At 39.8% G+C, this 13282-nt stretch overlaps 2 protein-coding genes across 2 annotated transcripts in view; both read left to right on the top strand.

Moving 5' to 3' along the window:
• The window catches only part of LOC134578629 (inactive hydroxysteroid dehydrogenase-like protein 1), a 1053979-nt gene that overhangs the window by 268345 nt on the left and 772352 nt on the right, over window positions 1-13282 (top strand). The gene's annotated exons all lie outside the window — the stretch shown is intronic.
• The window catches only part of LOC134578293 (C-signal-like), a 38086-nt gene that overhangs the window by 13865 nt on the left and 10939 nt on the right, over window positions 1-13282 (top strand). The window contains exon 2 of the mRNA XM_063437270.1: window positions 3805-3856. Coding sequence (XP_063293340.1) covers window positions 3805-3856 — 52 coding nt within the window. The remainder of the gene's footprint in view (window positions 1-3804; window positions 3857-13282) is intronic.

Raw genomic sequence — 13282 nt, 5'->3', positions numbered from 1 at the left:
TGGTGGGAATGCCCTAAGGTACAAATTTTTTGGAAGCAAATATACAACATTATTGAGAAAATATTTCAGAGAGCCCCGGAGCTCAACCCTTGGACAAATAGGGAACTGAGGTTAATACAAAAACTGACGTTAGCAGCTAGGAGAGCCTTAGCTCAATCGTGGCTTAAGATAGATATGCCGCCAATGAAACGGGTCATATCCAATATTAAAGAAGTCTACCTGATGGACAACCTCACAGCTAGAGTTCGGGGTACCACGTCCAAATTTGAAAGGATGTGGGAACCTTGGGTAAATAGCGAGTACGCCTGACCCACCCCAGACCACCCCACTGAGAAACAGGAAAAGGACTCGAGGCATAGCCGCACTCTGTACCACACCGGCGCACCACCCCCCCCCCTTCTATACCTCCCTCTATCCCTTCATCTTCCTCTTAAATACTCCCCCCCCCTCTTACTATCCTCTTCTCACCACTGTTCTCTACTCTTTCTTCTTTCCGTACACGGGAAGGGACACGAACGCAGAACTCACCACAAGGGATCACACAACAGACCTCCGACACTAGACGGGGATCACATTAACGAGCTTAGCAAAAAAGTCCCATCCCACATACTCTACATGACCATAAGCCACCACAGGCTGTTCATTATAGAAAGTCTGTTGAAATGCTCACCGCTGGTATTTTTTCTCCGAGTTATATAATAACGAAACTGAAAGATCACCGTTCCAACTAGTAACAAATTGTCATACCGAATGTAAAACGACATGTTGTTGTTATCATTGAGACTAACTCATCCTGTATGTCAAATGCCACTACTCTGACACGTATGGTATTGTAATTTTTTCAAAATGATCTTTCATACAAAAATAAAGTTTAAAAAAAAAAAAAAAGAAGGAATTTGTTCCTAGTTTGTTGCAAAATTGGAAGCACTTCAGACTGGGTTTTTTCCTTCTTTTGGATCAACAGCAAAAACATATGTGAGGAAGGCTCAACTTAATGGACGCAAGTCTTTTTTCAGCTATGTAACTATGTAACCATAATAAACAAATAGCATACACTAATGCAAAACTCTTGGATTATATCTCTGTCTTAAAAAGATAATACACCTTGCAAAGACCCCTATTTGCAAAGAAGCTCTTACTCCTTGGAACCCACTATTTTCCAGAAAACACGATGGCACAGGAAAGTGTATGGTGCATGTGTTTGGAGCCTGCTTGTGGGATTGCGTGAGTGTAGAGTGTGATGTGGTATTGTGTATAGGTAAATTTAATTTGTGTTTGTGCTGTAATATGTGTGGATATGTGTGGCTGTTTGGAAATGGCAAGGCAAGAGGAAGTTCAGTAAAGCTCCTTTTAATTGGTTTTGCCATATTATTTGACTAAAAAAATTAAATGACTGCACCAGAGCATCCATTCACCGAACACACTACAGTAATCTGTAGAGGTTATGGTGCTTGGAGTATTCCTATAAAAAATATTTCTTTAAATGATAAACATCACTAAAATGTTTAAAATCTGAAAGGCTCTCCATAGGATTATGATGTTTACTTATCCCCTATATTTCACAAATATATATATTTGAGGATGTCAGCACTTTGACCTGTTCTGAGGTCATAAAGGTTTTGTCTTTCAAACCTCTCCCTATTCCCTTTACTGTTCAGTTGAGAACGTGCAAGTTTTGTTTATTTTGGCAAAGGACTTATTGCGTAAATTCCGAACTAGCAGATCTTGAGGATCAATGCTCATTGTTTTGCAACCTCTGTTGCTTTTTTAATTATCTGAAATAAAATGATGCAGGCCAAAAGAGCACAATATTTGAAAAACAACCTGTGTAATTATTTGTATTTAGTAGCAATGAACTGTGCAATTTAATTCTAAGTAAACAATTAGTCCTGACTGCACACTGATGGTAAATACAGCATAGGTTAGTTGTAGAAAGGTTAATGTGCACACTGCTATCTTTACCTTGCAGTGCATAACTTTTGTGATTTACTGTGTGGGCGAAAATGACCTCACCACTGGTTTTTGGAGGGGCCTGTTTGCCAGCCTCCTGCACAAAGACAATGGGCCCTGCAAAAAGACATGTTAAAAAGTGACTTCCATGGGAAAATGTTCCTCTGTCCTATTGTTTCCCCAGCAGGGCGTTGTCCCAGGGACACTGCCAGACCAGTTTAAACTGCCTGCTTTGTCCCTCCTCAATCTCCCATCAGCCCTTGATATTGTCTGACCCCACCCTTCCTTGTACTATAGTGCTCTATGTAACCTATTGTATGTAAATGAGGCTGTTGGGGGTTTAAATGTGTATAGAAATTGTAAGTGTTTGCTTTGCATTAAAGAGTTCCTGTTTTACCATCAAGACGGCAAGTTCCCTGCCAAGCTGTAATGCTGGACATGGGGACTGCGGTGCTGATGGTGTCTGGTGGAGTGCTTGGAGTCCTTGTTGAGCACTAGCAGCATCTGTCAGCAGAGGTACCCAACTGGGGTACAGGAAGCTCTGTTACACTGTGTTGGGAGAAAATTGTTTTGGCTACACTAAAGAGTGATGTTTCTTTATGTGTTCATTTCTTATATTGATTGCCTTAATTAAAAAATGAATACATTTAAGAATGTTTCTGTAATGATCACCGTTCTACAATTACCCTCCCATTCCTTCTCCATAAAAAGAAAAAGATTGTGTCAAATGTCTGTGCATAGATTTCTGTGGTTGACCTTACAGATGCTCACTGTTTGTAGAAGGTATTTCTGATGTCACCCATTAACCGTACCATTGGTATATGAGCCTGTACTTAAAGAGAACCTGTAATGCAAAATTAAACATACCTGAAATCGCTCCCATATGCATTGAATACACCATATAAAACAAAGATACATGGTGTATTCAATGTAAAACATATTGATTTACTCACCTTTCCTCCGTTCCTGCGCTGCTGTACTCTTTGTCCTCAGCCCAACTTTGGTCCCTCCTCTGCTCCACCTGGTCTCTTCTGTGACTTGTCCTGCTTTGGACACATATCAAGAAGGAAAAATCTTCTCAATAATTTCAACAGCCAGCATGCCGGAATCGGAACAACATTTTGTCACATCACTCTATTCCTGTATCAACCACAGCACATGTGTTGTGGTTGCTATGGGTGGAGATTAGAGGAACCTCCAGTGGGAGACCTTTTGTGCTCACTAGCTACAATCGCACACCTTCATGGAGCATAAGTTCATGAGACATAGTCTGGGCATTTACCAGCTACGGTTTGGACTGATTTATTCAGTACATTTTACATTTGGTCTTACATAATGTTGACTCACTTGAGCAATTCATTCTTTAATTTGTCTACTGCACTGGTTTTCCACCATGACACAAGTGTACTTCATGTGACCTAAAAGTTTGCCATGGACACACTGATTGTAGGTCGAATGCAGTCATTAAAATGTGTTTCTAAAGAAGTGTCAGCCTTAAAATTGGGATTTCTATATAGTAATTAATTCAAATTCATAAGTGAGCTTAGGTAGAAATATGCCTATCTCTTTTCAAGAAATGTGAGACTTACAAGCTAATAATGAAGGTAAAAAGAAAAAAAGCAAGTGTACTTATGTTTAAAAAAGTTAGGAACTACTAGTCACATGTTGTCCACAACATCTGGAGTGCTGATGGTTGCCGACCCTTGGTCTAGTCTAGTGTATCAGTGTATCACAGTCTCAATACTTCAACAGCTACCAGTGAATATCTGAGAATTAGTTTGAAAGCTGCAATGTACTCACTCTGTACCAAGTGACCTATGCACTTTTTCATTTTATAATTTCTTTTCTTTACAGGAATTAAACTCCTTGGCCACAAGACACTCAAATCTCCACATTATTCCATTAGGTAAGTTCATGAGCCTAAACGATAGGAATTTTAGATTTCACACGAAATGGAGTGACTCTATTGCCCGTAACTGAAGGTTTCACACTACTCATAATTTCTTATCCTTTCCTTTCTTAATGGAACTTCTGTGTATACAAAAAAAAATGTATGTATATTTTTTATTATTTTTTTGTGTCTTTTTCAATATTTTTTTTTCTGTCTCTTTTACCCATTCTTCATTCCCCTTTTTTCGTCTTCCCTTTTCAGTTAATTTTTAACATGCTCGCACAGTAAGGTCATTATATTATCGATAGTAAATTTTTCTATAGACTAAGACTAGCCACATACCCTGTGTGTTCATTAACCAACGTTATTGTTAATAAAGTTCTTGAAAAGACTTATATATATTTAATAAAGCTATTTTGATACACATCCCACCATTACCACGTTACGTTCCCACGTAATCACGTCAGAGGACATGACCCGTGCGAAATGGCGGGTGCGTCCTCCATTGAGGTATAAAAACCATTACCTTTATTTAATGACGAAGGCCTTCGAAGGGACGATAGAGGTCCAGAGCGCGCAGCCCAGGCATGTCCTAAACCGGACCATCTAAAAAAAAAAAAACTACTCTGGGACATACCATAATGGAGATCAACCGCAGCAGAAAGTACTAAATCCATAGACATCGCCCACAAGGATATAAGATTCAAATGAAGGACTCTATAGACGACTTTTGGTCCTACAGATGTGGAGAGATCTGACCATCAGAAGTTTTCTATGCTGCATATTGTCTATCCTCATTAATTTTTTTTATACAAACATTTGTGCACATTGAGACTGTGTTTTGTATATATATATATATATATATATATATATATATATATATATATATATATATATTCATTATTTTTTTTCATATTTCTTTACTGTTTATGTACTTGTGAGGGGTCCAATAAGATTTTATTGTTGACTACCAGTCTTTGAATCCTATATCTTTCTAGTTTCTGTTTTTATTTGATAGTAATTATTTTATTTGCTCTGTTGTTACTATAGTACCATTTCTGTTTAGAGTTCAAAATAGCGTTCTCTAATCTATCGTCCTCTCTGGTTTTTATTTCTTTTTGGACTTTGTTTATTTGTTGTTCTACTAAAGTCCTATTAGGAATTGATTTAATTTGTCTTTCTAAATTAGCTACATTTATTTAGAAATCTGCGAGAGGTTTCCCTTTTATTTTCTGCAGAGTTACATTGTTTTTAATTAAATACCCCCTTATAGTACATTTCAGAGCGTTCCATAGAGTTCGGTCCGAAACCTCCCTACTATCATTAAAACTTAGAAATGGTTGAATTTCATCAACTAAATTTTGCTTCGCTTCTGTGGAACATAAGTTGTAATCATTCATTTTTCACCCCACTCTCCTGCTACATTGCAGGTTGTTCTTCAATTCACAGTAGACTGGGCATGGTCAGACTAGCTTATATTACCAATAGAAGAGGAAGTACAACATTTCAGACAGTCAAACTTCATAATAAAAAAAATCTATCCTTGAATACGATAAATGTCTACTGAAAAAAAACCCTGTAATCTCTCTCCAGTGGATGCTGCATTCTCCACACATCATAAAGGTTATTCTTTATCATATATCTAGTTAGTTTTTCTGTGTTAGTTTTATTATCTATCTTATTCCCTTTCATTAATTTTTTGTCCAGATTGGCGTCCGCAGTGCAATTCATGTCACCCACAATTATTAAGACTCCTTTGGAGAATCTATCCAATTTTTCCATTAAGGAATTCAGAAATTTTATGGGGAAATCATTGGGAGCGTAACAATTTACAAGAGTATATCATTTTTAATTTACTTTACAAACCAATATTGTGTATCTCCCATTATTGTCTGCTTCGCGAAAAATACAGTCAGGTCCATAAATATTGGGACATCGACACAATTCTAATCTTTTTGGCTCTATACACCAACACAATGGGTTTGAAATGAAACAAACAAGATGTGCTTTAACTGCAGACATTCAGTTTTAATTTGAGGGTATTTACATTCAAATCAGGTGAACGGTGTAGGAATTACAACAGTTTGTATATGTGCCTCCCACTTTTTAAGGGACCAAAAGTAATGGGACAGATTAACAGTCATAAATCAAACTTTCACTTTTTAATACATGGTTGCAAATCCTTTGCAGTCGATTACAGCCTGAAGTCTGGAACGCATAGACATCACCAGACGCAGGGTTTCATCCCTGGTGATGCGCTGCCAGGCCTCTACTGCAACTGTCTTCAGTTCCTGCTTGTTCTTGGGGCATTTTCCCTTCAGTTTTGTCTTCATCAAGTGAAATGCATGCTCAATCGGATTCATTGACTTGGCCATTGCATAACATTCCACTTATTTCCCTTAAAAAGCTCTTTGGCTGCTTTTGCAGTATGCTGCGGGTCATTGTCCATCTGCACTGTGAAGCGCCGTCCAATGAGTTGAAGCATTTGGCTGAATATGAGCAGATAATATTGCCCGAAACACTTCAGAATTCATCCTGCTGCTTTTGTCAGCAGTCACATCATCAATAAATACAAGAGAACCAGTTCCATTGGCAACCATACATGCCCACGCCATGACACTAACACCACCATGCTTCACTGATAAGGTGCTATGCTTTGGATCATGAGCAGTTCCTTTCCTTCTCCATACTCTTCTCTTCCCATCACTCTGGTACAAGTTGATCTTGGACTCATCTGTCCATAGGATGTTGTTCCAGAACTGTGAAGGTTTTTTTAGATGTTGTTTGGCAAACTCTAATCTAGCCTTCCTGTTTTTGAGGCTCACCAATGGTTTACATCTTGTGGTGAACCCTCTGTATTCACTCTGGTGAAGTCTTCTCTTGATTGTTGCCTTTGACACACATACACCTACCTCCTGGAGAGTGTTCTTGATCTAGCCAACTGTTGTGAAGGGTGTTTTATTCACCTGGGAAAGAATTCTTCGGTCATCCACCACAGTTGTGTTCCGTGGTCTTCCAGGTCTTTTGGTGTTGCGGTGCATTCTTTCTTTCCAAACAGTTGATTTGGCCACACCTAATGTTTTTGCTATCTCTCTGATGGGTTTGTTTTGTTTTTTTCAGCCTAATGATGGCTTGCTTCACTGATAGTGACAGCTCTTTGGATCTCATATTGAGAGTTGACAGCAACAGATTCCAAATGCAAATAGCACACTTGAAATTAACTCTGGACCTTTTATCTGCTCCTTGTAAATGGGATAATGATTGAATAACACACACCTGGCCATGGAACAGCTGAGCAGCCAATTGTCCCATTAGGTTTGGTCCCTTGAAAAGTGGGAGGCACATATACAATCTGTTGTAATTCCTACACCGTTCACCTGATTTGGATGTAAAGACCCTCAAATTAAAGCTGAAAGTCTGCAGTTAAAGCACATCTTGTTTGTTTAATTTCAAACCTATTGTGTTGGTGTATAGAGCCAAAAAGATTAGAATTGTGTCGATGTCCCAATATTTATGGACCTAACTGTATATATGAATTGTAATTCCTTCGATATTATTATGGCTACTCCTTTTTTCTTCTCATCCCTTAAAACTGCTTCATAGACTAATGGGAATTTTTTTATACCTCCAAAAGGAAGATACCTGACAATCTCAATGCATCTCTTGTGCAAAGCAAATATTTATCCTTTCTTTAATCAGTAAATCATAGAGATATACTCTTTCCTCTGGAGAGTTTAGTCCCTTGGTATGGATTGATACTATTTTAATTTTCGTTGAGTTTGATACCTATCCCCAAAGTGCCCAACTCTTCCCCCTTTTGAGAACACCCATCACCAATTCCAAACATCCTTCCATTCCAAATCCAATCATACCTAGTGCCCACGATTATATAATTTGTATCCCCTTAGGCCAATACTCTGAACAACTAAAAAAGCACGTGCGGGTGTTGAGTTTCTAAGAAGAGGAATTCACCTAATCTTATTTTTCTGTTTTTACAAAGAGATCATATCCACAGGAAGTATCAGCCTTCAAGGAAGAAGAAAGGAATGAAAGCAACCAAAACCATATTAACAGAGGAACAAGTTCATAGGCGTGCGCAGCCTATTGCATTAGGGTGTGCACCCTAAAGCACAAACACACGCCGCATGTGTAATATCTATATATATATATATATATATATATATATATATATATATATATATATATACATACACATACACTGCTGTGTGTGTGTGTGCTGCTAGTGTGCTGTGTGAGGGTGGCGTGAGGGTGCTGTTAGTGTGTGTCTGAGGGTGCTGTTAGTGTGATGTGTGTGTGAGGGTGCTGGTAGTGTGCTATGTGGGTGAGGGTGTTTGTGTGGGTGCTGTTTGTGTGTGAGGGTGCTGGTAGTGTGCTGTGTGTGAGGGTGTTTGTGTGTTTGTTAGGGTCCTGTTACTGTGCTGTGTGAGGGTGCTGTGTGTGTGAGGGTGCTGTTTGTGTGATGTGTGTGGGTGTCGTGTATTTGTGAGGGTGCTGTTTGTGTGTGTGTGGGGGTGTTTGTGAGGGTGTTGTTAGTGTGCTGTGCGTGAGGGTGTTGTGTGTTTGTAAAGGTGCTGTGTGTGTTTGTGAGGGTGCGGTTAGTGTACTGTGTGTGTGAGCGTGCTGTATGTGTCTAGGTATTGTGTGTGTGGGCTGTATGTTTGGAGGGATTGTGGAGGTGGGGGCAGATTAGTAAATATCCCCCCTCCCTACCTTATGTAGGGAGGGGGGATCCTTGCTGCCATGCGCCATCCCTTGTGGTCCAGTGGAGAGTGAACTCTAGCCTGCGGAGCTAGAGTTAACTCTCGCGAGATCTGAGTGTTGCCGTGGCAATGCTCAGATCTTGTGAGAGGAACCTGGCAGAGCTGCTGTCTAGAGCTCCCCGGGTCCTCTCCTGCCTCCCTCCATGTTGCTGTGGGTTGGTGAGGTAGATCTTTGATCTCCCCGTCAGCCCATGGAGGCTAAGAGCAGAGCCGGCACTCAGATAGTGCCGTCCCTGCGTGAGCCGACAGGGGAGATCCGGAGATCTCCGGAGAAGTCCTGGGGAATAAAGTGTGGGAACTCTTTTCCCACCCCCAAAAAAATAATATACACGTGTGTGTGTGTGTGTGTATATATATATATATATACTGACACACATACACAGACACACACATATATATACATGCGTGCACACACATACTCCCACACACTCACAGACACACACATACAGACACACACACATACACTCACAGACACACACACATTCACAGACCCACACACATTCACAGACACACACACTCAGATAGACAGACACACTTACAGACACACACACATTCACAGACACACACACACTCAGACAGACAGACACACTTACAGACACACACATACATTCACAGACACATACACACACAGACAGACAGACAGACTTACATACACTCACAGACACACACACATTCACAGACACACACACACTCAGACAGACAGACACACTTACAGACACACACACATACATTCACAGACACATACACACTCAGACAGACAGACACACTTACAGACACACACACACACACTCAGACAGACAGACACACTTACAGACACACACACATACATTCACAGACACACACACACACTCAGACAGACAGACACACTTACAGACACACACACATACATTCACAGGCACACTTACAGACACACACATACAAATTATTTTTCTTTTAATAAAAAAATGTCCACCCAGCCTCCCTACCTGGAGTGCTGGCGTGGACTTGTCCCTGGGGTCCAGTGGGTCGGGTGCCTGTCTTCATCTCAGCCGCGGCGAGGGAGCTGTGTGCTCTCTGCTTCCTCTCACCGCGCAGGCTGTCTGCTGTAGCTGGGAGCCGGAATATGATGTCATATTCCGGCTTCGGCATCAGCAAACGGCGCGCGGCGAGAGGAAGCAGAGAGCACACAGCTCCCTCGCCGCGGCTGAGATGAAGACAGGCACCCGACCGGGGGGGGGGGGTTGATCACCTCTTGCCCCCCCCCCATGACAGGGGGAACATGGGGCCGGAAGGGGGCATTTGGGGGGCACTGAGTGCCTGCAGGAACTGCTCAAATAAAAGTGCAGGAACGCTGTTCCTGGCAGGACTCAATACATAGTGCGTGCCATGGGGATTAGGGTGTGCCCAGGCACACCCGGCACACCCCGTGCGCACGCCTATGAACAAGTTAGAGATAGCCTGTTAAATCCTTAATTGGAAAGACTATCCATCTGTACCCTTTATTCTATATTAGCATAGTAATTAAACTGCTAATATCGTGCTTATTTTAGGCCTTATCAGAAATTACTTTGTCCCTATATATTAGTATAACCCTACTAAGGCTGAGCAGCTAATACTAGCTACCATCCCTACCCTAAAGAAAATGTAGGAAATCTAGATATAGTACAGCAAAAAAAAAAAAAAAAAAAGACTAATAAACATTTCAGATCTTTCCTAAAACCATTAGTTCTGAAAATCAACATATGATATTTTCAAATGGTGATATGTGAATCTGTAAATCCCCATTCGTAGTGCATATTGCCTATTTTGCTGTTATTTGTTATGCTCAATTTTAGTGTTTAAAAAAGGGGGAAAAAAGAATCAGAGGATGTATCATTACTTCTAAGTTTCCATCCTTCTTATTTCCTTATATTAAAGTGATATATACTTTTTTATGTTTCATATGCTTATTTGTAGTGCTTTCTATATATTTTTATCTCTTCTTGTGATCTTCTAGAATACCCTATTTCTTATTACCTCATAGTAGACAGTGAGTTAAATTCCATATTTCATATCCTTATGTAGTGCGTCAAAGTTACCAACTTTCTTATTACCTTATATTAATCAGTAAAATGGAAAATTCTATTTTTAATATCCTTATGTGTAATGCCTATATTCATATTTCTACTCTACTTTCTATATATTATACGTGCAGCAAGTAATACCACAAAAAAAAAAGAAAAAATGTCCCCACAGCCAAAATAGTATACTCTCCTTATATACCCCATCTTAAAGGGGGGAGGGAGAAAGGAAGAGAAAAGGGAACTATATTCTCTCCTCCCTCCTTCCCACCACATTCCAGCTTCCTAATATATATATGGAAACTATTCCTTCTCCTTATTTATATATACATGTTTTTTTATTCTTAGTTATTTATATATACATGTTTTTTTTATTAATATATATATATATATATTAAAAAACATGTATATATAAATAACTAAGAATAAGGAGAAGGAATAGTTTCCATCCTTAATACTTCATCTTAATTTCCCCAATCACTTTTCTAATGGGCCGATTTTAATCAACTCATTTTTTGCCTTTTCTGGATCTTCAAAAATAAATAATAGATTGTGAAGAAAGTGATGTTTCTATTTATTTCTGGAGAGGGTGTTTTCTTAAATTCTCGTAAGAACAGATCTTTTAAATATGAGTTGTTGAAACATATAATTGTATCTCGTGGTTTGTTTGCAAATGCTGATGATTTTGGTTTAGGCAGTCTGTGGAGTCTTTCAAACGGGAGATTTCCCATTTTTTCTTCTTCTTTAACACTGGAGACTAATTTTTTTGCAGTAATCTTCAAGTTGACAATTTTTTATGTCTTCTGTGATTCCCCTTATTCTCACATTTCTTCTTCTAGACCCATCTTCAAGGTCTGCTAATTTAGATTCAGTTTTAGACAATATTTATTTTATGTTCTGATTTTCATTTTGGAGTGCCTCACATTCCTTTCGTAATAATTTGATTTCTTCTGTCTGTATAGATAGATTTTGCGTAATCTGAGCAATTTGTTGCTTTCATTCATTTGAATTTAATTTCAAATCAACTTTGATTTTCTCCAACAGGTCATCTAATGCTTGTGTGAGCATCAATTGATTGACCTGGCCAAGTATATCATTAGCAGTATCACTACCCTCCTCACTGCAAGGTTAAACTTGCCAAGAATTTCAGAAGATAAACAAGAGATGTTAAACCAACCCTTCACTTTAGGAGAGTTGAAAAAGTAATAATGGGATTGAAATCAGGGAAATCGCTGGGTCCCAACGGATTTACAGCACTGTTCTAGAAGATAGCGGACCCCGTGATTTCCCCACTGCAAATCAGAATGTTCAATTATTTGGGGGAAAAGGGGGACATATCTCAAGAAATGCTCCAAACCTCTATTTGCCCAATTCCAAAAGTGGGGAAAGATCTGAGCATAATTACAAACTACAGACCCATTTCACTTATAAATATAGATGTGAAATTATTTTTAAAAATTCTGACAGACTTAAAACAGTAATGTCAGACTTAGTACATCCCGACCAGGCTGGGTTTATTCCAGGTAGATCTGGGGAAGATAATACCAGCAAATTAATAGATCTAATTTCAGAGATTGTTGCGGTCACCGGCCCGCCGAGCCTCACGGCCGTGCCCAACCGGCACGACCGTACCGACTACACGAGCTTACCTGCTCGTCGGCGAGCCGGGAACCGCGCACTCAGTTCTTCCGGGCATCACGTGGTCGCGTCTATGGATAGCCCCGCCCCCGAGAATTATACCAACGTGTGCGTGACGTCACGACGTCAACGCACACGCACGTTTTGGGGTCAGAGGTCGCCCTCTGACCAATCATAGCCTACAGAGGGGTATTTAAACCCCTAGCTTTTCCCAGAACTTTGCCCTGTCGTGGTTTCAGTTTCCTTGTTTCCCGAGAGTGCTATTTCCGTGTTTCTGATTTCCTGGTATCCTGATCCTTGGCGTTTCCCTGGTTATTCTGATCTCTGGTTTCCCTGACTTGGCTTGTTTTATCGGTATTGAGTATTTTCTGGCTTCCTTGACCTCGGCTTTCCCTTTGACCATTCTCTGTCTCTAGCGTATTAGTCCGGCCATTCTAAGGTCCGGTTTACGCTCTATCCTGTTATTTTCCTTTTCTTACTTATGTATATGTTTACATAGTTTCTGCGTGCTGGACCACATTACTTGCCGTGACAGAGATGCAACAAAAGCCCATGCCAACAGCTATATGCTCTATCTATTGAACCTCTAGCAGCGATGATAAGATCAACAGAGGAGATAAGGGGCGTCAGAGTAAATAAGCAAAAGTTTAAAATAACACTCTACACAGACGACATTCTGCTCATACTGACCACTCCCGAGATTTCTATTCCGGCAGTAATTTAAGTTATTAATGAATTTGCACATTACTCGAATTATAAGTTGAATCTATCTGAGACCCAAATTGTGAGCAGAAATGTAACATTATCTCAAAAAACAATCCTTACAATGTAAATTCCAATTTATCTGGAGCAAAGATCGGTTAGACTACCTTGGTATCAAGTTAATGCTAGACTTAGAACGAGCTATTGCAGAAAATTATGAGTTTTTATTGCAAGACCTTTATTAACAAATGATCAAACTGAAGGGCATAGAGGTCTTGTGG

Source organism: Pelobates fuscus, chromosome 12 (genome assembly GCF_036172605.1).
Source record: "Pelobates fuscus isolate aPelFus1 chromosome 12, aPelFus1.pri, whole genome shotgun sequence".
Taxonomy (NCBI): Eukaryota; Metazoa; Chordata; class Amphibia; order Anura; family Pelobatidae; genus Pelobates; species Pelobates fuscus.
This window is presented reverse-complemented; position numbering and strand designations above follow the sequence as displayed.